The 24088-nt window shown below is 36.1% G+C and overlaps 1 protein-coding gene across 1 annotated transcript in view; it reads right to left on the reverse strand.

Moving 5' to 3' along the window:
- Positions 1-11537: 11537 nt before the first annotated feature.
- Positions 11538-24088, reverse strand: part of LOC128547244 (uncharacterized) — a 40416-nt gene continuing 27865 nt past the window's right edge. Inside the window, exons 2-3 of the mRNA XM_053519321.1 lie at positions 18334-18763; positions 11538-12034 (exon numbers count right to left, since the gene is read on the reverse strand). Of these exons, the coding sequence (XP_053375296.1) occupies positions 11995-12034; positions 18334-18761 (468 nt within the window). The 5' untranslated portion in view covers positions 18762-18763 and the 3' untranslated portion in view covers positions 11538-11994. The remainder of the gene's footprint in view (positions 12035-18333; positions 18764-24088) is intronic.

Raw genomic sequence — 24088 nt, forward strand, 5'->3', positions numbered from 1 at the left:
AGCATGCATCTTTTGACAAATCATTGTATAAGATAGTTAGATAGATAGATAGATAGATAGATGAGTTTTTTTTATTTCAGTGACATTTGTACAACATAATAAATACAACAGCAAAATATAACTTTATTAGAAAGACCCCTAAATGTTTGCAGCATGCTTCTTTTGACAAATCATTGTATAAAATAGTTAGATAGAGAGATAGATAGATAGATGTTTTTTTTTTATTACAGTGACATTTGTACAACATAATAAATACAACAGCAAAATATAACTATTTTACAGTACAACCGGCCCAATGGGCCTATAAGTCACTATTTTATAACTTTAAATAATTTCGACATGGATAAAAAGTCTGTAGATGGCTGATTCCAACATCGGATCATTTTTAGACTTAATGTTAGTAAACAGTATTCATATTCATCTAAATGTTAACGATTTTCTACGGTCGAATGCACATGACAGGAACTAAGCCGTTTTCCTTGGAAAGTCAACTAAATTAAATAATGTTTTCATTAAATCAACATCTGAAAAAGAGTTTTGCCCAGAGTCTGAGATAATCCTTTGAAATGTTCGTTGCTTTAAATCATTATATAAGTCACACTTTAAGAGGAAATGCCTTCCATATTCAATATCATTTTTTGTACAGTATTTGCATAATCTATTATTAAGGTCTTCGACAATAAAACGGCCAGTTTCCACTCTAAGGGCTAGGACTCCACAACGAAACTGTGCCATGACTCAGCGTTCTCTTCTGGATAAATTAAGTTTAACATAAGTTTCTGTTTCGTAATTACGTTTGAACAATTTATAGGTTCTCAGTTTCGGCGAATAATTCAGATTTTCCGGCCACTCGTTAGCATAAAATCTAAATAATCTTCGTTTCGCCTCAGAAATATCAACTTGGGATTTATTCTCAAAACTTTCAGTGAAACTGATATGTTCGAAAACTTGCCGAATTGCTGAACACCAGTTACTATTCATATTAACATTTTCATAATCATAGTCAGAAACTCTTTTTGTAGTTCTTGTATCATCAGATGCAAGCAGTCTATTCCATAGTTTCAGCATATTTAGCCAACGTCTCTGTGTAGCTGGTAACCAGCCTATATCTCCGTTTATTGCTGGAGTTGGTGTGAACCGACGCACACTGAGGAAAAGCGGAACAGCTCTGTTTTTGACCGAATCAATGGATGACTGGGGTTTGAACCCCCACACTGAGGAGCCAAAGTCTAGTATTGGAATTACACATGCATTGTATAATTTTTCGTAAATCTCAAAACCAAATTTCTTAACGTTGTTGACTTTTGAGCAAATGCCTCCAAGTGCGCGGCCTGTGCCTGTTGAAAGCATTTTTGCTGTACACGAGTAGTCCAGTTTTTCATGAAAAATTACCCCTCACTATTTATAGGTATCCACTGTTTCAATGATATTGTCACCAATGGTAAATATGAATTCAGTGCGAGGCCGCCTTTGTTGTCTAAAGTGGACGACTTTCGATTTTGTTGTATTAATTAATAGCCTCCAGCGTTTACAACATTCATGCATTGTGTTTAACATCAATTGTAAGTCTTGATCGTTCTCAGCTAGGAACACAATGTCGTCAGCATATTACAGTAATGAATATTTAAAAGCTCCAAGTTCGACCCCAACGTTCAACCTATTTATTTCAGTGGCCAGATCGAACACGGAAAAAATGTGGGCGACAAATTATCACTCTGACGAACCCCTGAAAAACACTGGAACCAGTTAGTCAAAGGCCCATGTATCTTAATGCATGATACTGTGTCAGTATACATGTTTTTGATCGAATGATAAAACTTTCCATCAACTTTATTGAGAAGTAATTTATATAATAAGAGGTCTCTGTCTACAAAGTCGAACGCCATTTTTTACATCAAAGAAGGCTGTCTTAACATTCCCCCTGTTTCTTATTATACTATTTAGAGTGAAAATATGGACTTCACAGGAGATAGATTTTCGGAATCCGTTTTGTTCATTTGCAATTATCTCACTGCTCTCTAAATAAGTACTGGGTCTTTTATTCAGAAGACTGCTATACAGTTTCGAAATGCACGAAAGTAAACTCACTCCTCTGTAGTTCATCGGCACTCGCTTATCGGATGAGGGGTCTTTCAAGGTCGGGAATATAACCGCTTTTCTCCATATAGAAGGAACTATGCCGGAGTCAAATATTAACTGAAATAGCTCCTTCAGCACCATGATGACGTTATTAAACTTGAGTACAATGTATGGAATCGAGTCAGTACCAACAGAAGATTTGTTTTTGGCAGACATAATCACATATGATAATTCTTCAATTGAAATGTCGTGGTTTAAACGCATATTATTTAAATGCAAAGGATCAATCACTTCATTCTCTATCACAGATTTATATTGCTTACACTGATTATCAAAGATTTTGTCAAAATCTTCACTTTGATCGCCATTGTACAATTTTGTAAAGTCACATTTCCACTTTTCAAAAACCAAATTTTCGTCATAGCATATTTCACCTGCTCGAACATTTTCTGGGACCTAAAGATTTTACTTTCTGCCAGAAGTCATTTGGATTTTCCTTAGAAAGAGTTTCTATTTCGTCCGCCAAAGACTTTCGGCATTCACGTTCACATTGTCTCAAACGTTTATAAAATCGATCTCGCGTTAACCTAAACTGGCGCATTTTTTCGGAAGCTGTGCTACGGGATTTTGCTTTTAGAAATTCTTTTTCTCTAGACCGCATAGTTTGCCACAGCTGGGAAAGCTCTTCATTCCAGTAGGGTTTCGCGTGTTTATATCGTCTGCGCGTTGCTCGGTTCGGCTAATAGCTTGGAATGTTTTCACTCATTTCTGATAAAATCACGTCGCACAATCTATCATAGATATTATCCACGTCAGTCTGAGTTTCACGACTAAGTTCAATACTTCGAATAATACCTTAGAGTGCTAACTTGCTAATTTCCGACTGAAACATGTTGTCCGGCATTCGTGAAAATATGTAACGTTTCTTAGTCTCAGATCCCGTATTGTCACCTGTTTCTCCATGGACATTATACGTAATCTTAATGTCAGAGAGCAAAAAGGCATGATCTGGTATTCTGGAGTGGTTACCCAACAAAGAATGCAAACTGTAATTGTCTACAATATCCTGACACGGAATAACTCTGAAATTGGTGCAAGAAGGAAAAACGTCATGTGGTACGCACATGTAATCTACAACGGAACGGCCTCTACTTGAAATAAACGTAAAATCATCTTTGTTAGGGTCAAATCTACCATTCAAAACACAGAATTTGGCACCAGACAGAAATTCTGAAAACTCGTGGCCATATTGATTTGTTACAAAGTCTATTATAGCTCTCTGTGGAATGACATCAAAATCACTAGAAACATCCGAAATAGAGCCTATCCGACTATTAAAACCCCCACACAACATTATTGCATCCGCATCGCAATGAATATAAATTTGTGAAAGTATGTGGGCAAAACATGTTTGAGCATCGCGTCCCCAGTTTGAGCGTTCTGGCGGTAAGTAGCAACTGAATAATATAAAATGATAGTCTGTTGATTTCGACTTAAACGACAAGCCAAGTATCCCATCAATTTGCTTATCTATTACCGTCATTTCAAAATCATTGCAAATGCCGTCTTTTACTAAGAAACCTACTCCCCTTGACGATTTTGGCGCCCGGATATGAGTGAATGCTCGATTAAACCCTACCCATTTCCATCCAGGAATATGTAAACTATCATTATACAACAGGTGAGTTTCATTAATGCTCAAAATATCGGCACCACAATTATTAATCAAATTGATTCGTAATTCACTGTTTTGTTCCGTCCATCCGCAAATATTAATGTGACCAACTGTAATAGGCACATCAGATCGGTCGTATTCCTATCGTCCACCATCCGTATCCACGTTTGCTCTATTGGGTACGCGTGGTTGAGTCTTTCCGTTCGAATTCACCCTATACGAGTTGCCTTGGGGCAATTCGCGTCGTACTGCACGTGCATGACTTTCAATTAAACGTTCTAAACGAGATTTGACACCCTTCAGATACACGTGTTGAAGATCAGTATGTCGCAATTTTATTTTATTTCTGAGCACTTTCACTTTTTGGTCACTATTTTTGAAGCTGATTTTGACCAATCCAGGTTTATCATGATATCTGGGCGGCAAGCGGGATACCGCGGAAATCTTTGAAAAATTGGCAACTTCTTTCCTCAAAGCACGCACTATATCATTTGCTTTATGCAACAAGTCTTCTCCTTCATCGTACGGTATATTAAACCCAATAATCGTGACGTCATCATTTTGTTGCTGGTTGAAAATTGCCGTATGACCAAATGTCCCGTTATCGTCCATCGATGAAAGTGCCGCAGGTCCTATGGATTCTATAGCCGTAACACGTGTTTTTAAAGACTGAACACTTGTCAAGAGTTCATCAATTCACCTCGACTCTTTTTCTAGGTCAAGGACAAGTTCATCTTTCAGCGATTAAATTTTAGTATCGAGGTTCTGCATGAGGTCATTTCTAATTTTGTCCAATATTTACTATCCGCTTTGCTCATCAATGAATTTTGACTCTTTTTAATGTCAGATACAGCAGCCAATAATTGGATAACTTTATTGTTTAATTCATCATCAGGCTTGCGATCGGTGGAACCCGTTGATGTGGCCATAATGACTGGTTTTTGTAATACTGATGACTCCGGACAAGAATTAGTTGGCGAAGTTGTTGTGCAGGGAGTTAAATTTTGTGATGTTTTACGACTGTCCAGTTTAATGTTTTCAGTTTTTTTTCAATAAAAAACTCTATCATTTATCGAGTCGTCATGAAACAGAACAGAGTTAGTTTCACAAAGAATGTCACTTACACTTAAATTGTCAACATGGCGATGAGGGCCTCCCGGTTTTAACACTTTGCTCGAGTTCAGACTTTCAACAAAATCCTCTTCACTGTATAATGTATCACAATTTTATGCAGAGATACATAACTATTAATAAAAAGAATAAGCATATCAATTTAAGAAATGAAATGAGGTTTCATAAAATAATGTTCCATTGTCTTTTTAAAGCTTCGTGTTTTGTCTCCACATATGTACAGCATTTTTGACATTATCAAAAGATAAAATGGAAATATACTGACAATGATCTGTGGCAAAACCTACGAAATTTTAGACTCTAAGATTTACGGTGTTCCGTTTGGACAATCGTGACTTTTTATTTAATACTAAACCGCGATGCACGATGGTACGATGACGAAAACGCGAAGGCACGATGATGAAACAACGATGGTACGATGGTGAAAACGCGATGGCACGATGATGAAATTGCGATGGTACGATGGTGAAATGTCGATGTAATATCGGGTTTTCATCATTGTACCATCGAATTTTCACCATCGCACCATCGCGCCATCGCGTTTTCACCATCGTACCATCGCGTTTTCACCAACGTGCCATCGCGTTATCAGCGTCGTACCATTGCGTTTTCACCATTGTGCCATTGCGTTATCACCATCGCACCATTGCGGTTTCACCATCGTACCATCGCGTTTTCACCATTGTACTATCGCGTTTTCACCATCGTACCATCACCTTCCGGTTAGAAATGGTAGTTCCATGCACATGTATTTTTGTCAAAAATAGATGAATGTATCTCAATGAAATTTACTATTTAGATTAAGCTGTTTTGCAAAATGTTTTACAAAATGTTTAGTGCTCAGTTCATTAAAACTGTGTAAATTCTATAAGGCCATGTCCTTTGTATTTTATGTATGCATGAATGTAAATAAAAAGCTGGGTGTAATAGTCATATGATATTATTCAAACTCTGCTTATTCTTGTTAGGATGTAGAAGGTACATAGTGCAATGTGAAAATGAAATTGTATCAAGCCTGTATTTTACTAACACATATACTGTACCACTGCACATGACCACAGGAAGGTGATGGTACGATGATGAAAATGCGATGGTACGATGGTGATAACGCGATGGTACGATGGTGAAACCGCGATGGTACGATGGTGAAACCGCGATGGCACGATGGTGAAAACGCAATGGTACGATGGTGATAACGCGATGACACGATGGTGAAAACGCGATGGTACGATGGTGAAACGCGATGGCACGATGGTGAAAACGCGATGGTGCGATGTTGAAACCGCGATGGCACGATGGTGAAAACGCGATGGCACGATTGTACGATGATGAAAACGCGATGGTAGGATGGTGAAAATGCGATGGTACGATGATGAAAACTCGATATTACATCGACATTTCAATATCGCACCATCGCGATTTCATCATCGTACCATCGCGTTTTCACCACCTTACGATCGTTGTTTCATCATCGTGCCATCGTGCCATCGCGTTTTCGTCATCGTACCTCGCGGTTTAGGATTCAATAAAATGTCACGATTGTCCAAACGGAACACCGTAAAGACTGATTGGGCAAACAACATGATTTCTGTATTTATCAGCATTGTTATTTCATTTAACAAGTTTGGTTTAAATATTGTTTAGAGCTGACATACACTTATCAGAAACATAGCACTTGTCTTACTTTTACCGACCACATGAGCTGCAATTAATGGTCTAATAGTGACGACAAATCCTGAAAAACCACCAAGAAAGTGTATGGTTAAATGTTCTGTTAGCAGCATTAACTTTAAGTAATCTATTGAATGAAACCTTCAGTACATCTCAATTTCCCAGTCTATAAACCGTACAGGATATTTTTGAAAACGGTCTATACGCCGTACTGCAAATGTCTATACCCCGTACACCCGTGTCAAAATTCATTTGGGTAATACAAAGAAACCGTTATAGTCAGATATCCAGGATTTTTCGTATAAATACTCAATAGAAAATTAAAGAGAATTGCGATTCAGAATTTCGATGAATCGTCTATTACCGATCTACTTTACTAAAATATGCACAAAAATAAAGGTTCGACAGTGAGCAAACGGAACATCAGCCTATTTATAAACTCCCTTGTGCACGTTACCAGCTATATGGATGTATTTTCGGGCATAGGAATCATTCCACTTTTGATAAATTTCGCTGTTTACATCATTCTTATCTTAAAGGTGTTGAAATAATGTTAAATCTTACCAGTGGTTATGCAGATTTTCAAAACACGCCATTATTTACAGCCCAATAACTAGCTATAACCGCTGTACGATGTATTACCGTGCCAACGCATGTGCCACAAAACCAGCTTCGGTGCGGAAGACGGTTTCTTTTCGGAAATTATGCTTTATTGGCGTAAGTTCTTTCAAACAAGATATTACAGCGTTCCTTGAACTAAATACATTCCCAGAAGGCACATACATGGATCAGCTAGTGAGTTCATTTTCAAATAGATTATCCTTACTTATATATAAACATGCTCCCTTACGCACAAAATCTATTATTCTTCGTCCTAGCTGTCCGTGGTTTACAGATGAACTTCAACAGGTTATGTAAATATAAACTACCAACCGACCATCAACTTTATAGGAACCAATGTCCTACTGTAAATAAACTCTTAATTCAGGCCCGAACGGACTTTTTTCTGACAAGATGAAGTCGTGTGGCACTGACCACAAAGATTTGGCCAAGGTAACAAAAAATCTTCTAAGAGACAGTCATGACGCCGACCGTGCATCTACCTCAGCCTCAAAGGAACTTGCGGAGAAGTTTAGTAACTTTTTCATCGAGAAAATTGAAATAGAAAAAGTGAAGACTCCACAGGTCGCTCAACACGACAAAAACAAAAATGTTGCAGGCTGGGTTTGATTGAGCCTGTTATGGACGGTAGTGGAAATGCATGCTGCCGTCCACGCCCTCTAGCCCCGGGTTGAGCAGAACTCAACATTTGCACATGCTACAAGTACAAAAATAATTTAGAGACATCAGCAGATGTGTTAATACAGCGGTGCACATGGAACCTTCAATGATACACTTTATGATATAAATTCCACATCTAGTTTTAAAATTAAAGCCAGACATGTAGCAAAATTTAAATGGTTTAAAAATGTACAGTCACCGTTTCCTTTGGGCTTAAATGATATTAAAGGTAATATCTCTAAAAACCCTGATATCAGTATATTTTCTATTTTAAATATTAGGAAACGTAAATCTAGGTCTCATGGAATTAGACGTAATGGTAATGTTAAGCGCAAATCTAAAGTCAATATATCTGTTGCAGACCTCGATTTAATTCTTTAAAACTCTTGTAGACATTCAATGCTTTCTCGTCTCGCATCTTTATCTGTCCAGTCTCTTAAAAAGCTAGACGAGGAAGCGGACCAGTATGTTATTCAAACAGATCCGTTTTTACACTGTATCATACCTTATTCAAAGTTACACACAACACGTTCTCCGTCCACATATTGACACCCAATCTGACCATGAGAGACATTTTCTTAAAATTTATTTCATGAATAAAGGTATTGACTTCATCGATGTACCAAGTATATTTCGTGATAAACGTGTCATTGATTCTGTGCCTAAATATTTCAGAAACTCCGAAGTTCCTATTATCTGTTATAAGTATAAAACACCTGTAAGAAATGTTATATTCAATTATAATAAAATTGTTTCCGACTTAGATGTTCAAACAAATACCCATTCTTACTGCGAATGTAAAAGCTCAAAATTTTGCTATTCAGATACCGGTCATATCATCACTGGTAATTTTGATATTATTAAAGACAAACGTATTCGTAATTTATTCTTTAAAGGAGCTAAATATAGAATTTCTTCAACTATTGATTTTGATGCTTGTCGTGGTCAGATTGCGGAATCCATCGAAACTGTTTGTGTTAAATGGTGTCGTCGTGAGAATGCTGATCCCAATGCATTAACGTCTTGGAAACGAAGTATTTTTAACATTGTTGATTCTCGTATAAAATTTTATCAAACTAATGAACACCTACTTCCACCAAAACCCAAGTTTACTTTAAGACATTTGAAAAAGTAAATCCAAGAATTTCATTCTAAGTATGTCTTAGTTCCAGCAGACAAGGCGGCCAACAATATTATCATCATTTGACGCCTACATTATATTAATGTTTTACAAAACGAACTAAATAGCACTAAAACTTATACATTGAGTCCTTCTGTTGAAAACAGTTTGGTCACTGATCACATCACTGAAGTTTCTAATTTAAAAGTTCGTATAGACGACCAACAAATTAAAGTACCAACCATGTACTGGATTCCTAAATTGCATAAACGACCACATAAAGCTCGCTTCATCGCTAATTCAAGCTCTTGTACAACTACAAATATTTCAAAACTATTAACATCATGTCTAACTGCTGTGAAAGCCCACGTGGAAAGATACTGCGATAAAGTATACGAAAACTGGTAAACACTTATTTTGGTCGATTAAAAATTCTGGCGAAATCCTTGATAAGTTTAAAATTAATAATTACAAGGTATCTACGGTCAGTACATACGATTTTTCTACTTTGTATACCACTTTACCACACAACTTAATAAATGACAAACTAACTGCCCTAATTCAAACGTCTTTTGCCAGAGAGAATGCTACATTTCTCGCTTGCAATTTTGATAAAGCTTTTTTTACTAGCAATATTATTAAACATTATACAACGTGGACCTGTGATGAAGTCTGTAAAGCCCTTTCCTTTTTATTGAACAACATTTACATCAGGTTTGGGAATGCAGTTTTTAGACAAGTAGCTGGTATTCCCATGGGAACAAATTGTGCACCCCTTGACGCAGATTTGTTTTTATATTGTTATGAAAGAGACTTTATGTTGAGCCTTTCTCCAGATACGCAGGCAGATATTATAACTGCATTTAATTATACATCACGCTATCTGGATGATATTCTTAACTTGCCGGCTACAAACTTCAAAGTTATCAGGCACATCGCTTCCATCTTCGGTAGAATTGCGAAGAACGTAGAATCGGATCGTGTTTAGAAATTGATCTAGAGAATAATTTCTATTCAGACAATTTTCCGGTTGTTGATCTAGCGTTATTTTAAGGGAGCTCTCACCAAACGAAAGAGTATGTAGTGACTTCGCAACTTGGTCATCAGGGAAAAGCAATAATGACTTTCCTGCTTCCTCAGTTATCAAAATCCATTTCTTCGGTTCAAGAAGTCCACCAGGATATTGTTCGCCTAATGGTCCTAACTTGCCAGTAATTTCAGCATTTATTGTATTTTTTCTGTTTTCATTGTCGATTAATTCTCTCAATTCTCCGGTAATATGAGATTTTCTTGGTTTCTGAGTGCAGTTCGTTACGTCGGCTAGATTTGCGAAACTTTCCGCCGCTTCTCCTACTGTAACTTGCCATACATAAAACCAAAGCACGATGGAGGACATAGAATACGCATGAATTTTGGCGATATTTCAGATAAAAACAGCTAAAATATTACAACTTCTGCTGTTAAGTGAATACCTCAGATTGTGTATTGTACAATTAGTTTGATAGACTAAACGTAAAGGCAGTTCTGACACTTTATCTCGTGAAGACAAATGTCTTTACCGGATCATAAGTCAAGGGGAAGTGAAGTACTGATAAAATGTCTTGTTATAAGCATTTGTTGGGACATAATTTTGTAACGTTACAGTTGTCTTAGATATGAAGAAGATACTTACCCTAAACCCTCTTTATACAAGGGAAACAATCTGTTTAATACAGTTAAATTGTTACGTGAACACCGTATGTCAAAATATAGCCTGTCAATGTTTTATCAAGGCAATGGAAAAGCAAAATATCTATGTTATAGACATATGCATGATAACAAAGTCGTTCAATTTACCCTCCTGAATTTCTTTTCTTTGATTTTGATTTTCTCATATTTCTAGACATTTTTTCCTATACTTTTACGTATATGTATGTGTTGCAAGGATTGTTCTCTTTCCAACAGTAGTTTTTTTATACATATTTCACCTTGTGAAAGTCTGTGGGTTTTGACGTTTTCTAAACAATCGTTCGAAACAATAAAGGTCACAATTTCCCCAGTGCCAAAACTGGCTTGATCTTTACTTAGTTTCTTTTCAGACTGTAGTTATTTTGCATACTTTTCCATGCCTAGTGGTAAATTTGCATAGTTTAAATGAGGTACTAGGTCAAAAGTCACCTAAGCCTAAAATAAAGTCTTAGCGGAGTTGTCTCCATTTTTTAAAAAATATTTTACCCAGGATCATTTTTAGATCAAATAACTCTTCTTTTCAGAAAATGAAATTTTATTTATTTTTTCTGACTGTGTACTTTGATGCAGTTACTTTCACTATATATAAAATAGGTAGTGACACCTTTTAGTTTATATTTTTACTTCCACTGCCTATATGAAGACTACTGCTATAGACAATGGCCTTTCGTAATAAATTTGTAAAAGACAAACACTAGATATGTTAACAATTTGTTTGCAAATTTATGTCTGTGTAACGCTCATATTTCTGAATTTCAAAATGCCATTTTCGTTTTACAAATATTTTAGGATGAAAATGTACGTGTAACCCAATACTTCATCGTAACCACGGGTCGTACAGAAATATCAAAATCTCGTTTTTGTGGTTTATTCTAGTTAGACACAACTTTTAGATATAAAGGTACCCTTCTACAATATTATCAGTACAGGTAAACAAGAAATAGAGAACCAAAACTAGTTTTCGTATTAAAACTTTAATAAACGATCTAATCTGTCACGCACATATTGCATGATGGAATCTGCGTATCTTTATCATTGGAAGTTCTGAGTGTTAAATATGTCTACGACCAAATGTTGACAAAATTAAATTATGATGTAAACAATATTGTCCATATGTATTTTAGAGATGGAACCTTAAATGTTTAAAGATAGAAAGACATTAAATAAAGTCTAGAAATAGATTTCTAAGTCTAGAAATAGATTTCTAAGTCCTTCAAATAACCAAACGATGTAAACTTCATGAAAGTTTTGTTTATATCATTAATTGAAGTTTATTTAATCTAAAGCTCTGAAACAAAGATATCAACTCTTACCTCAAACAAACAGGACTATGCAATAGTTTACGTCTCCTGCAATTAAACAATTGAGTTGCAAATGGAAAGAACTTATACACATTTTCCAACAAAGACAATGGGGATATACTCGTATGTGTTCGATTTACTGTTAAGAACTAACAACAAAACAAAACTATGCATCCACCAGTAATAGTAAAGACAATTATTCATAAGTCAACAATATTATCTAGATATATTTTAAGGGGATAAGTCTATATTTAGTAAAATCTGTTTAAAGAAAGCACTCTAGAAGACATAATCATATTGTTGTGTTATTTTTTTTCCAATGTGCCTAAGTGTGTATTATATACTAAAAGGAATTACAATATAACCGATTGTCTGTATGTAACTGTAACGTTACGTTTCCAATAGGTTCTTCTGACATTGTTACTTCTTACATATTTAACTGTTCTTGCTTGATTTAAATTTTGCACATCTAGCAGAAAGATTTTAAGAATCAGGCCACACTAAATTGATTATTTGATCATCGGATTTACCGCATGATATGTTTTCAGCATAAAAAGTGTTTTCCGCCAGTAAAATTATGTGTAAACTTGATTTAAAATCGGGTCAGCAGTTTCACACAAGAAGATTTTTTAACTTTACACTATAAACATATAGGGAAAAGTGACAACGCCCCCTGGCGGTCATGTGTTTTGACGAATTGGTATAATTTGAACAATCTTGTTAAAGGGACATGAAAGAAACATTTGTGTTAACTTGTTTTAAAATCGGGTTAGCAGTTTCACCAAAGAAGACTATTAAAAATTCCTCTATAAACATACATGGTAAATGACCACGCCCCCTGGCGCCCATGTTTTTGACAAATCAGTATAATTTGAACATTCCTGGTAGAGGGGAACATAAGGACCATTTGTGTGAAATTATTTCAAAATCAGATCATCGATTTAAGAGATGATGTCGCTTGAAGATTTTTTGTTTGTTTTTAGCTCTGGCTGGTTCCCCCATGTGCAACAAGCAGAACCTTTTAAACAACTTCAAAAAAACGACATCCATACCAATTTTTTATCAAAATCCATTCAGTGGGCTTGGAGGAGATGTCGTTTAAACACAATTGTTGACGACGGATGACTTGACGCACGGAAGACTAGACGTACGGAAGACGGACAAAGCGTGAAGACGGCAGCTCACCCCAAAAAGAAAATCGACCTACCTATCCTAGTTTTTAAGCATGTTACTGGAAACAAAGATTGTTTTATGCCTTAACAAATTTTACCTGTTCTGGCCTAATTTAAAATTTTGCCCATCTTGCAGAAAATAAAGACGTTTCCCCTTAAAAATATATACATTCATCATCTCTCTGTTTCTATTGATTACACTGTGCATATTAAAAGACAAAACACAAGATGTTTCAATCTTAATGAATTACAGGTACATTCCTGCCCTTTACCATGGTCCTAGCACTGTCAAGGTAGAATTCTTCAGTCTGTAAAACAATACATTATATACATATTATGTTCATAACACTGATTGATTCTGAATCAGCTTAAGCTTTTCAGTGATACTCGGAGTCATTATCGCCAGACCTGAACCCAGGACCTTCCCATCACCCTTGTGTCAGTATAATGTGACTAGATTAGATATCATGTCACGTGTCTACGGCGTGATATTCCAGTAAAGCAGCACTATAAAGTTGGGCATTGTGCTCACTGCTACAAGTAGACACGAATGAACAATATCATTTCAAAAAGAGTCATGACGGTACTTAGTCGCTCATCCGACACTGACCTTTAGACCTTGAAAATATAACCCCTCTAGATTCAGTCAAGCTGGAACATTGGGACACACTTGAGAGAGGTCAATGAAACTTTCACCTTGATATACATCGAGAGATATTGAAGGAACTGCGCGAGCATTGTGTAAGAGGACTTTACGTTGGCTGTATTATGACGTCACCAAGTAAATCGATTTAAATGGGCACGTACACACTATCGCCAGTTAAGGCAACAACTGAATGACGTTCTCTTCTCCGACGAGTCGATATTTTTTCAGTCATCGAAGTGATGGCAGGGTTCGAGTATATCGTAGAAGAAATTAACGTTCAGACGACAAACCTGCAACTCTAGCTTTGATATACATCGAGAGATATTGAAGGAACTTGGCACAACTGTTCACCACAATTATTTGATGCATCGTTCGCATGACCTCGGGACAGGTTCTAAGTATAGACTGTTTGAGATTAAAATTCAGGAGATTCATCAGAAATGGTCACATAAGACGGGTTGTATAATACCTTTAAAGGTATATGCAAGGTAGACATGCAACCTTTATCCGCCAAAACTCCGTAGAATATTTCAATGTTGTTTAATATAGTGAAATAGAATTAAATGATCCAACCCGAGAGTTAACGATTAATTTATTCAGTGAGAGTTACCGAGGTTGGTCAAGTAAATATCAGGCACTCGTATAGTAGTCGCAACTTGACCGCGATGGTTGACCATAGGCTGATTATCCATATCGATTATTTCATTAGTATGAATAAGGGGTGCAAAGGGTATCCATGTATATTTATATGCAGTAAGTTTGTATACAATGCACTCCTTTTCAATAATAGGTTGTGCCTCATTATGTATTATAATACAAAGGTCAACCATCGGGGTCAAGTTGCGTCCACTATATTTTTGAATACCGGACATAACGTTCTCGTATTTTCACCCGGTGTTAGAATAACTTATCTTACACCCCGGGTCGTAGGATTGCAGTTGGGTTGAATGCACAAATACACGCTCCTAAATTGTTACATCTGTTTTAAAGTTAAGGTTCAGTGGCATATTTTGATAAGAGTCTGTCCATTACTCGACTAAATGTTGGTGCCTTGGAAACATGAGACTTGTTATTATAACTGAATATTTAGGATAAATACTTTATGTGCGACTTGGATGAGAACCACATATATATATTTCTTACCCATCTAAACAAACAGAACCCATCATTTCCATGCGTTGACCGGGGAGGACCCCAAAATACCACTCGCATGTGTACACCAAAATCTAAATCTAAATCTAACGACGGAGAATTTGGTTTTTGGAAAATTACTCGAGTAAGCCCTCGCCCATATTTTACCATTCTTTTACGTTGTGTTTTAAAAATATCTGTGGTGGACTCTCGAAACCCCTCACCTTTAATGTGTATTTTTTTTGCCGGAAATATTTATCTTAGACCCCTAAATCACGCACAGAATTCACCATTTATGTTTATGTGGGATTTTAAAAATATCTAGGTGGAGGACCCACGTGCCATCCTCACATTTATACTTCGTTTTACAGAACTGAATTTTTTCGTGCTCTAAAAATCTCGTTGGACTATCCCTCCGACAATTAAAACAGCAATACAATGTTATTGCAAAGGAAGCGTCGTTTGAGGCCCCTTTCACACGCTCAGGCATATCTAGATTTTGGTTGTTTTTATACGAAAACTATAACTCGGGAGGGGAACTCCGAACCTCCTCCACCACCACTGTCATAGGAGACATTCATCCTTTTATCTCTCTCTTTTGAGCGTTATGCAAAAATGAGCACAGCCACTGATGTAGAAAAAAATATCAAAATACGTTCCATTCCGTGATCCTTAACACTTCATACCTATGTACCCTTGCAATGCATTTTGTCGCTACCAATACTCGGCCGAATTTGGTAGTGACTACTATGCGTTGCTACCATTCGGAGGTGTAACAACGGTCACTTAATTGATTGAATGCATTTAAATATGGTTACTGCTACCCAATTTGGTCAACACAAATGTAGAAAATGCGTTTGTACAGATTTGAACTAAATTAGGACTTCTAGCGATTCTTGGATGATTTGCAGAAGATATAAGCAATATACATTTGACCATATCGAGGATGCCATCGCCCGTCTTAAGAGGTGGACAATACTAATATGCAAGAAGAAAATTATGGTTGTTAGTCTTCTTACTCATCTCTATTGATGTAAAAAATGTACGAAATTTTAAAGCCATAGTAAGTATTCAAGGTAAGTGAAGTTAAACAAAATAACCAAGAAATTCTGATCTTTCAGTTAGAAAAGCCCATAATTCTGACAAAGGGTTAAAGTTCTTGACCTGCTTACTAATCTAATGATAACAAGTGAACGAAATATTGCCATGCAATACAAATCCCCTACTGGAAGGCACCTTATTTTCTCTACTGTAGTATAACATAATGAAATGACATCTGTCAATTATGTATAAACAATATTGTACTACATATACAATATGTTATAACAAAACACTTGGATTAAAATTTGTATATATAAAAACCTATAGTTGTTTTAATAAAGCATTTTTGGCCAATTATCAAAAATATATCATATAAGTTATTTATAGTAAAAACAAAATTCTACATAAGTCCACATAAAACTCTTTACCAGATAGAGATAGGTCAAAATACACCTAAAAATTGGATGTAACATGCATGTTGCTACACAGAAAAATGGTCTCAAGTTTTCCCTACGGCCTGTAATAAATAAGTTACAATATAAACAATATAAGCTTTTTATAGTAGCAACAAAGGGACATAATTCTAAAAATGGTGCCTCATGGTGATAAACTTTTGTGCTAAGTTACAACAAAATCCTTCCATGCATGAAGAAGAAATGCAACGGAAAGAAGTTATTCTTGAATTTGGCATTTGACCTCTAAGTGTGACCTTGACCTTAGACTTAGGGACCTGGTTCTCGCGCATAACAATCCGTCTCATTTTAGTGAACATATATGCCAAGTTACATGAAAATCCCTCTATGCATGAAGAAGTAATGTTCCAGACAAAGTCATTCTTGTATCTGACCTTTGGCTTCTATGTATGACCTTGACCTTCGCCCTAGGGACACAGTTCTTACGCACGACACTCCGTCTCATAGTGGTGAACATTTGGGCCAAGCGATATTCAAATCCTGTTTTTCATGACAAAGTTATACACCGGTAAGGAAATATTTTCCATACCCTTTGATCTCCAAGTGTGACCTTTACCTTTAAGTTAGGGTTCTGGGTGTAGCGCATGACACGTCGTCTTATCATGGGGAACATTTACGCCAAGCAATATTAAAATCTCTTGACTGATGACAGAGTTCTGGACCGGACAAGAAAAAAAAACCCATTGACATTTGACCTCCAACTGTGAACTTGACTTTTGAGCTAGAGGTCCGGGTTTTTCGCATGACACATCGTCTTATCATGGTGAATATTTGTGCCAAGTAATATTAAAATCCCTTTTAGGATGACAGAGTTATGGACCAGACAGTTAAAAAAAAACCCTGTTGACATTTGACCTCCAGTTGTGACACTGACCTTTGAGCCAGGGCTCCGCAATTTCCGCATGACACGTTGTCCCATTATGGGAAATATTTATGCCAAGTGATATTAAAGTCCCTTATGAATGACAGAGTTATGGACCGGACACGAAACAGACCCTGTTCATGCCATGTTAACACTTAACTGCCAAGTGTGACCTCGACCTTTTAGCTAGTGGTCTGAAAGTTGTGCATCACACATTGTCTTATTATGAGGTACATTTGTGCCAAGTAACATGTGCCGGACACAAAATTGCGGACGAAAGGAAGGACGGAATGACGGACGGACGGACTGAAAAGCGCATTCCTATAGTCCCCGAAACTGGTTTATAACCAGTACGGGGCTAATAAAGTATACATAGTTTCAAAGCTATAGCTCTTACAGAATGCAAGAAGAGTAGACCTAAATAAAATTCAAATTTTATACGAACGGGCCACAAGTTAGACAAATTGCAAGTCAAACATGGCTTTTGGTCGTCATTGATAAACAAGCCTGTTTCAAAGCTAGTGTATTTATAGCATTGAAGTAAAATGGTTATGGACACAAAGTTTAAAAAAAGGAAATTCAAACTCTCTCTCCCTAAACAAAAGGGCCATTATTCTAACAAAAACTTGTTATAGTTGTGGATTTTGGTCTGGTTACACATCTTATAATGATAAACAAATGTGCAAGTGGACCTAAACAAAAAATATACCAAGAAAATAAAAATAAAAAAACCGGGGGAGTGGGGTGGGGTGGGGCGGTATTTTGACAAAATGCTTAGTTATAGTTCTTGGCGAACAAGTCAACTTATGATGGTAAACAAGTGTGAAAAGTTTCAAAGCTATAGCTATTATTGTTTTTGAGAAAAGGTGGACACAAACAAAAAATTTAACCGACACCGACGATCAAGTGACGACAATACCTCGTAGATATATTTAAAAAATCAGGCAAACTAAGAAGGATGGCCATTGACTTGATTATTGACATTTCTGAATACTTTTAATGAAAGTTATTGGATAACATACCTTTTTCCTAAAAACCAATACCGTACAAAAATGGCAATCGTCATAAATAGTACCAAAGCTATTGATGTTACTATCAAAATATGTTTTGAGCCGACATTTTCTTCCATCAAATTTAAGGTTCCGTTCTTGGAATCGTATGTTTGTGATATATGAGAATGTTTTGTAGAAACTGTTTGTGAAATATAAGGATGTCTAGACGAATGATTTTCATCCCATGTACCATTTTCTGAAGGATGTTCATCTAACAAATTGCTGGGTGCCGTATTGTGATATAACGAAATGTATGTCTCATATTCTCTCTTGCAAAAAGGTATATCTTCTAAAATTGAGTCACCAAATCTAGAAATTCCGAATAAGTCGTTTGTCTGTATTTCGTGGTTCCTCCATGTGTCTATAAAGCTTATGTCTCCGGTTAGCCCCCATATCATGTCTGAAACGAGTTTAACAAAACAAAAAGAAACTGACTATAGTTTGTAATATTTGTATCATGTCATTTTGTTACAATCAAATAAAGTGAAATATCAATACAAGAGGGCCATGATGGCCCTATATCGCTCACCTGTTATCATTGCACTTGAGGACAAGAAGGTCCTCAGAAAAAATATCTAAGTCCAAAGGACAGGAACAACAAAGAAAAGAAATTTAACCAAAAAGAAAAAGAATTCTTACAAGGTACAGATATGTCAAAATACACCTAAATATTGGAGGTACCATCCATGTTGTACCACAGAAAAGTGGTCTCGGTTTTTCCCTACGGCCAATAATAAAAAAGTTACTAAAAATAAGCTATTTATAGTAACGTAAAAGGGAAGTAATTAAAAAGAAAATTATTGTAAGGGAACAAAAGAAGGATCTGCCAAATAAATCTGTTGACATAAATGAAATTTCAGATCAGTATCTTCATTAGTTACGGAGATATACCCATTTTAATTTGAAATAAAGGGAGGTAATTAGACATAAAATCAGTCCATAGTTATCTACCCTGATTGACTCAGTCCAACTAATGACAACAATGAAATTTCAAATAAGTCCTATAAGTACTTACTGAATGATATAAATCCATTTTGATTACAATCAGGGGAGGTAATCAGATATAAAATAACTCTGGAACCTACGATTGGATCTGATTTGCCATGGAATCCAAGATTATTGTTGTTGAAGATATTTTGAAAGTTTGTATCAAATAAAACCATAAATGAAGTCTCTATATGGCTGCGAAAGCCAAAATAGCCAATTTTGGACCTTTAAGGGGCCATAACTCTAGAACCCATGATGGAATCTGGCCAGTTCAAGAAAAGAACCAAGATCTTGTGGTGATACAAGTTGTGTGCAAGTTTGGTTAAAATCAAATCATAAATGAAGCTGCTATTGTGCAGACAAGGTCAAAATAGCTAATTTTGGCCCTTTCAGGGGCCATAACTCTGGAACCCATTAAGGGATCTGGCCGGTTCAATAAAGGAACTGAGATCTTATGGCAACACAAGTTTTGTGCAAGTTTGATTAAATTCAAATCATAAATGAAGCTGCTATTGTGCAGACAAGGTCAAAATAGCTAATTCTGGCCCTTTCAGGGGCCGTAACTCCGGAACCCATAATGGAATCTAGCCAGTCCAAAAAAGGAACCAAGATCTTATAGTGATACAAGTTGTGTGCAAGTTTGGTTAAAATAAAATCATAAATGAAGCTGCTATTGTGCAGACAAGGTCAAAATAGCTAATTCTGGCCCTTTCAGGGGCCATAACTCTGGAACCCATATCGGAATCTGGCCAGTTCAAGAAAGGAACCAAGATCTTATGGTGATACAAGTTGTGTGCCAGTTTGGTAAAAATCAAATTATAAATAAAGCTGCTATTGTGCAGACAAGGTCAAAATAGCTGATTTTGGCCCTTTCAGGGGCCATAACTCTGGAACCCATAATGGGATCTGGCCAGTTCAAGAAAGGAACCGAGATCTTATGGTGATACAAGTTGTGTGCAAGTTTGGTTAAAATAAAATCATAAATGAAACCACTATCGTGCAGACAAGAAATTGTTGACGGACGGACGCACGCACGGACGGACGGACGGACTGACGACGGACGACGGACGAAGGGTGATCACAAAAGCTCACCTTGTCACTATGTGACAGGTGAGCTAATAAAAGTACCAACCTTCAGTAGGATAAGCCACCACATTTATTTCGTTTCCGTTTCGGAATAATGAAAATGCTTCTGTTGGTAAGAAGATATAGGTACATACTAAAAGAAAATCTATTCGATTGTATCTATTACGTATTTAATTATGAAACACTAACACATGAAAAAATATAAAATATATGAAACAAATCTCTAGGCGTTAGTATGAATAATGCTGACTTTTACATTTTACATACAGGAATCTTGAACAAATAACATGAAATTATAACACTAGACGTTGCTATCGGCCGGCCTTTTACATCCTACATACCTTTAGTTTGCTTGTGGTACAATATTTATATATTATTAGTTATACAGCTTTTTTACGGAACATAATGTGAGCAAATAACCCGACTGTGATTCATATAACCCTAGGCGTGATATGTAACAAAACTATAAAGTTCCGAGATTTCATTTGCTAATGAAATTGTTACGACAAACATAAAAACGCCTATAAAGTGTCTTTTCTACAAAACTCGACGAAAATTAAATACATTATTTGGAATAATTAAACAGACGTTACCGTTTATTTCGAAGACGTGTTCAGGAAGCAAAACGGATATGTCTCGATTGCTTTGTCCAAAGACCATTTTTAAACGTGAAAGATAAAGTAATATTTAAGCTATAGCTCATTTTATATTTTGCCTAGTTTCTCGAAAACAAAAGCAAAACATCAAAGAAACTTATTTTACGAAGTGTAGAAATTTAGTATATTTAGCATACTTACACTTCTATTTAATTGAATTATTCGGTAAATGTTACAGAAAAATATTTAATAAAAACATTTACCGAATATATCAGCCAAATCGGCAACTGGCTTTCCAGACCTCTACACATATAGCGTTGAATACTAGTAGTAATATCTTATATGGCAAATAAAGCGTTCACTGGAATGATTTATTAAAAGAGATACGGATTTTTTTTCGTGCGAAATAAAATCTGATAAGCCTATACCTCCAAACTTATAATGTTTGCTAGACTGTGTTTTATTTTGAGTTGAAAAAGTAATTTTAGCATAAAACTGCTGTTATTGTCACTTTTTAGGGGTGTTTTAACAGGAGAGAAAACGTGTGTTAACAGAGAGATTCTCGCGCTCAGATGCTGTTATATCACCTTTTTATATATGCGCGTTCCGTGGCAAAGCGTAAACGTATTACGGCCCCATAACGGATAATGCAAAAGGAAATGACGTCAACGTGAAAAAAAAAAACAACGTGAATTTTAATGCGCATTCCGTGGAAATTTAATGACGTTGAGGGACAATATATTAATTTACTTAGTTTTTACGTGTTTTACGCTTGAATAGCGTTAGCGTATGTTCTTTTCGTATTATAACATCTTCAGAATCCCTCGGAAATCGTTGGTTCCCTCGGGATTCTGCAGATGTCATAACACGAAAAAGCTTGCGTTATCCCTACAGTGTTCGAAAATGTTATCTAAGAACAAGTTAAGCTTTAAATTGTAAGAGTTTATCCTTTTTATGTCTAAAAGAAAGATTTTCTGAAACATGCCTCGAACTGACAGCTGGCTGTCCTGCTCGTTGCGATGACTGCCGAGTGCATCTAAATGGTTAAATATTAATATTCAAATACAAAACAAGGGTTAAATTGAATAACTTTAACATTTTCGACAGATTTTTGTTTTTTGGAAAAATGTCAAATGAATAGCTGCCTACTAGAAGGCAGTTCGTTTTTCGCAGGCGAATTGGCGACTGGCTCTTCTAACCTTTATGAAGACTGTTGTATACCTTGGACGTGCTGAATATTAATATCCAAGAGCAAATCAAGCGTTAAGTTGAATTATTTCATCATTTCTGACTGATAAACTTATTTTCTAAACAATGTTGAATAACCAACTGCTTGCCAGTAGGTAGTTGGTTTTTCACACGCGAAATGGCAACTGGCTCTCCTGATCTTTATGAAGACTGTTGTATAGATTGGACGTGCTGAATATTAATATCCAAGAGCAAATCCAGCGTTAAGTTAAATTATTTTATCATTTCTGACTGATAAACTTATTTTCTGAACAAAATTGAATAACCAACTGCTTGCAAATAGGTAGTTGGTTATTCACACGCGAAATGGCAACTGGCTCTCCTGATTTTTATGAAGACTGTTGTATAGATTGGACGTGCTGAATATTAATACCCAAGAACAAATCAAGCGTTAAGTTGAATTATTTTGTCATTTCTGACTGATGAACTTATTTTCTGAACAATGTTGAATAACCAACTGCTTGCCAGTAGGTAGCTGGTTATTCACACGCGAAATGGCAACTGGCTCTCCTGATCTTTATGAAGACTGTTGTATAGATTGGACGTGCTGAATATTAATATCCAAGAGCAAATCCAGCGTTAAGTTGAATTATTTTATCATTTCTGACTGATAAACTTATTTTCTGAACAATGTTGAATAACCAACTGTTTGCCAGTAGGTAGTAGGTTATTCACACGCGAAATGGCAACTGGCTCTCCTGATCTTTATGAAGACTGCTGTATAGATTGGACGTGTTGAATATTAATATCTAAGAGCAAGTTGAATTATTTTATCATTTCCGACTGATAAACTAATTTTCTGAAAAATATTGAATAACCAACTGCTTGCCAGTAGGTAGTTGGTCATTCGCAGGCGTATTGGCAACTGGCTCTCCTGGATGTTTTGAGACAGATTTATGTATTGAAAGTGTTTGATATTGATATTTAAGAACAACTTAAGCGTGAAATTGATTTTATCTTTGTATGCTTGAAGCAAGTATTTACTGAAACATGTCACGAATTGGCAACTGGCTCATCTGGTCATTGCGAAGGCCGCTGAATGTATTTAAAGGGTTAATATCAATATTTAAGTACAACCCCGAGGGTTAAATCTAACCAGATTTTAACATTTTCGACTGTAAAATAGGTAAGGAATTTTTACGTTTTCTTTCCGAACAACGATTACATACATACAAGATTTTCCGTGCAGCGACCAACTGTTTTCTTCCTGTCAACTTTAGAAGTTGTACCAATGATGACATTTTCGAAAGGCAGCGGTTCTGTACGTACCGTGTTTTTCTATTGTTTTCAGACACACACGTTTTCTTGCGGCAAATAGTGACAGTCGATCAATGATAAACAAACATTACAATTTATCCCTACAAAAACGTGCGAGAACGTTGTTTAGGACAAAAATGCTGCAGTTTCTTACGTGTTATGATTCGGTTGATGATGTTATGATTCTTCGAAGGTGGTTATGATTCTTCGTAAAACAAAATTTGCCGAAACGAATTTAAACGACAAATGCAGGGATCGACAAACAAACTGTGGTCCGATGAACGAGTGACGGCGGACCAGTGAATCCCGAAAGCTAGCTGGTTCATCAGACCACTAAAAGTTCAGTGGTTGTTAAGGTAGTTCTGCACGTTTGATAAACCGAAAGTCAGAACGTATCGTCATTTATCCGTAAAACGTAGAATAATAGAGAGTTTGAGATTTCAAACTTCGCCTTCCCCTTCAACGTCTCTCATATATATTTTGGGTAAAACGTCACCGATATGCGTGTTTTTTATTTATATCAACGTTGCTACTAAAGTTTTCCATGTAAT

This window comes from Mercenaria mercenaria, chromosome 12 (genome assembly GCF_021730395.1).
Source record: "Mercenaria mercenaria strain notata chromosome 12, MADL_Memer_1, whole genome shotgun sequence".
NCBI classification, from domain to species: domain Eukaryota; kingdom Metazoa; phylum Mollusca; class Bivalvia; order Venerida; family Veneridae; genus Mercenaria; species Mercenaria mercenaria.